The following is a 2,652-nucleotide window of genomic DNA, read 5'->3' as shown; positions in this document are numbered from 1 at the left end:
TTACTTGCAAACAAATAAACAATTAACTCCTTAAGCTGCTGGCTGGGCAAGTGTTCATTGACTTGCTAAAACTTTCTAAAACAGGATTTTAATTAGTGACGTTCAAAACCCAGCCCCCGAGTCAACAAAGCTATAAAGTGAAAGGCTAGAAGATCCCAGCCCTGCACACGTGTGGCAGGAGCCCTCCAGCTCTGTCCGACACAGAAGAGGATGTCTCCCAGCCTTCAGGAAGGTGCTCAGCTCGGGGAAAGCAAACCCTCATCCTGCTCCTTCTCAATTGAGAGCATTTTAGGACTGGACCAGAAAAAAGATTGTGTACCGTCACTAAGACCCCACAGACCGTGGGCAGACACCTGCGGCGACTCAGGTATGCTACGACTTAATTTTTGAATTCATCTGCCTTTTTAGTTTGTCCTTTATTTCACACAGTATATAATTAGAAAGTACGTTTTCATTCTGTTCCATAAATACAAAAAGGCCCTAACAGGATCGTAAAGGAATAGAATACCTGCCGTAGATGGGAATAGACGTTAAGTCAATCACAGATGGAACTAACATTTGCTTAAGAAGACCCTCTGTGTATGAGTAACACATCAGGCGTTCTAAATCTCTTTTCACTGAAAAATAAATGGTAGAGTCCAAAATGTTCTCTATCATCAAGGCAGGATTTTTCTTATCTTTCCTTTCTTCTTTGTTTCTCCCTTCCTTCCTTCCTCTCTCTCTCTCTCTCTCTCTCTCTCTCTCTCTCTCTCTCTCTCTCTTTATTTCTCTTTCTTTCTTTCTTTTCTTTCTTTCTTTTTTGGGTGATAGGCAAAGCAGTTCTTTTGTGAAACCTTGAAAAATTCTCTAGGAAAATTCAAATAAGTTACTGAAATGTCTTTTGCCTGAATCTGTGAAACACAGGCAATCTAACACAGAGTTTATTCTTCTGATTTTAGAGAAATATGGCAACCTCTGCCTACATGACCCAGATCTTCCCAGTGAGATCTCATTTCCTTGTCTAGTGGATCACCCGATGCCAGAAGAAAGAGCTTCAAAACATGAAAATTATTTTTCAACCTCAGAAACACTCCCTCTGAAAAGAGAGTTAAGTTGGTACAGAGGACGAAGACCAAGAACTGCTTTTACCCAAAATCAGGTGGGAAGATTTTTTCACCCAATACTGATTACACAAAGGCTGTAACCGATGCCCCGGTGAACAAAAGTCATTCACTTTGGGATGTAGAAACAATAGGATCATATTTTAAAGGTCTCAGGGTAATCAATTTTTTTAAATGCATTTGGTTAACTGCCCAAGTTTAAATGCATTTTTTATCTGACAAATGAAAACCCAATTTTGGTGACATGTAGAGTGTTATCACTTTAAAGTATTCCTTCCTTATTCTAGGTTGAAGTATTGGAAAATGTCTTCAGAGTGAACTGCTATCCTGGCATAGACATCAGGGAGGATTTAGCTCAAAAGCTGAATCTAGAGGAAGACAGGATACAGGTAATTTTCAAGCACAATTGTTACCTGTGATGAAAATACAGTAATGTGTCTGAGAACTGTTTTATTTCCCCTTGATTTTAGATTTGGTTCCAAAATCGTCGAGCAAAGCTGAAAAGGTCCCGTAGAGAATCACAGTTTCTAATGGCAAAAAAAAAAACCTTCAACACAGATCTTCTGAAATAGTTTAAAAATTTACACGTGTGGAATTCTCATCCAATTTCAGAACACAAGGAATCAATGGAAATACCAAGTATTTAAACTGTTACCATTTGTTTCCTGTACCGAATCTGAATATTGTCATTCTTCCTGGAAGTTTGTAAAACAATTATGATTCTAGCATAGTACATATTATATCTGGACATTTTTAGTCATAATAAAAAAAACTTTCCTATATATTTTAATAAAATTTTTAGAAATGACAGCTATTTTAATATACTTTATTCTTTGAGAATTTCATAGATGTATTAATGTATTTCAGTCATATTCATCCCCTCTCCTCCCCCTAACACTTATCAGACACACCTGTTCTTCCCACTCCCTCCCAACTTCAACAGTAACTATATTCAAGTGAGTAAAGTTGATCTAATAAATTAGTACGTGTACTAAAATCACTAAGCTCATTCATAGCTAAGTAATCCCACAGGCTGGATGCAACTTATGAAGTATTTCAAAAATGTAATAATAAAAAAGGAGAGTCCAATTTATTTCAATTAGTTTCTTTCAGGTACATTTTGAAACACAATTATACACATCTATATTATGGCGTGAGTTGTTTGTAAATCTTCTGTTCATTTCTGGTCATGTGTTCAAACAAATCCTTACAGCCCACCAATTTTGAGTTACTTTTTTTTTTTTAATCATCATGGTAAAGTACAGATATAAGACTATCAGTTCTAGTATTCCCATCATTGTATTGTACTACCAAAAAGATTTAAGCTGCAGAGCTGGTGAGATGGTTCAGAGGGGAAACATACTTGCTGCCAAGCCTAGAAACCTAGGCTTCATCAATCCCCAACATCCCACGTGGTAGAAAGAGAAAATCAACTCTGGAAAGTAGATCTGATCTCCACATATGTGTCATGAACCTGGGTGCACGCGCACACACACACACACACACACACACACACACACACACACACACACACACACCATGAATAAATGTA

General features: G+C 37.4%; 1 protein-coding gene across 1 annotated transcript; it reads left to right on the top strand.

The window, feature by feature from the left end:
- Positions 1-210: 210 nt before the first annotated feature.
- Positions 211-1,672, top strand: Hesx1 (HESX homeobox 1). Its single transcript, XM_027389343.1, has 4 exons — positions 211-367; positions 939-1,138; positions 1,388-1,489; positions 1,571-1,672. The coding sequence occupies exons 1-4, from the start codon at positions 211-213 to the stop codon at positions 1,670-1,672; spliced, it is 561 nt and encodes a 186-aa protein (XP_027245144.1).
- The last annotated feature ends 980 nt before the right edge of the window (positions 1,673-2,652 follow it).

This window comes from Cricetulus griseus (genome assembly GCF_003668045.3).
Source record: "Cricetulus griseus strain 17A/GY chromosome 1 unlocalized genomic scaffold, alternate assembly CriGri-PICRH-1.0 chr1_1, whole genome shotgun sequence".
In the NCBI taxonomy this organism is placed as follows: Eukaryota; Metazoa; Chordata; class Mammalia; order Rodentia; family Cricetidae; genus Cricetulus; species Cricetulus griseus.
Note: the sequence above shows the minus strand (reverse complement) of the source record. Positions and strands in the feature narration are given on the sequence as shown.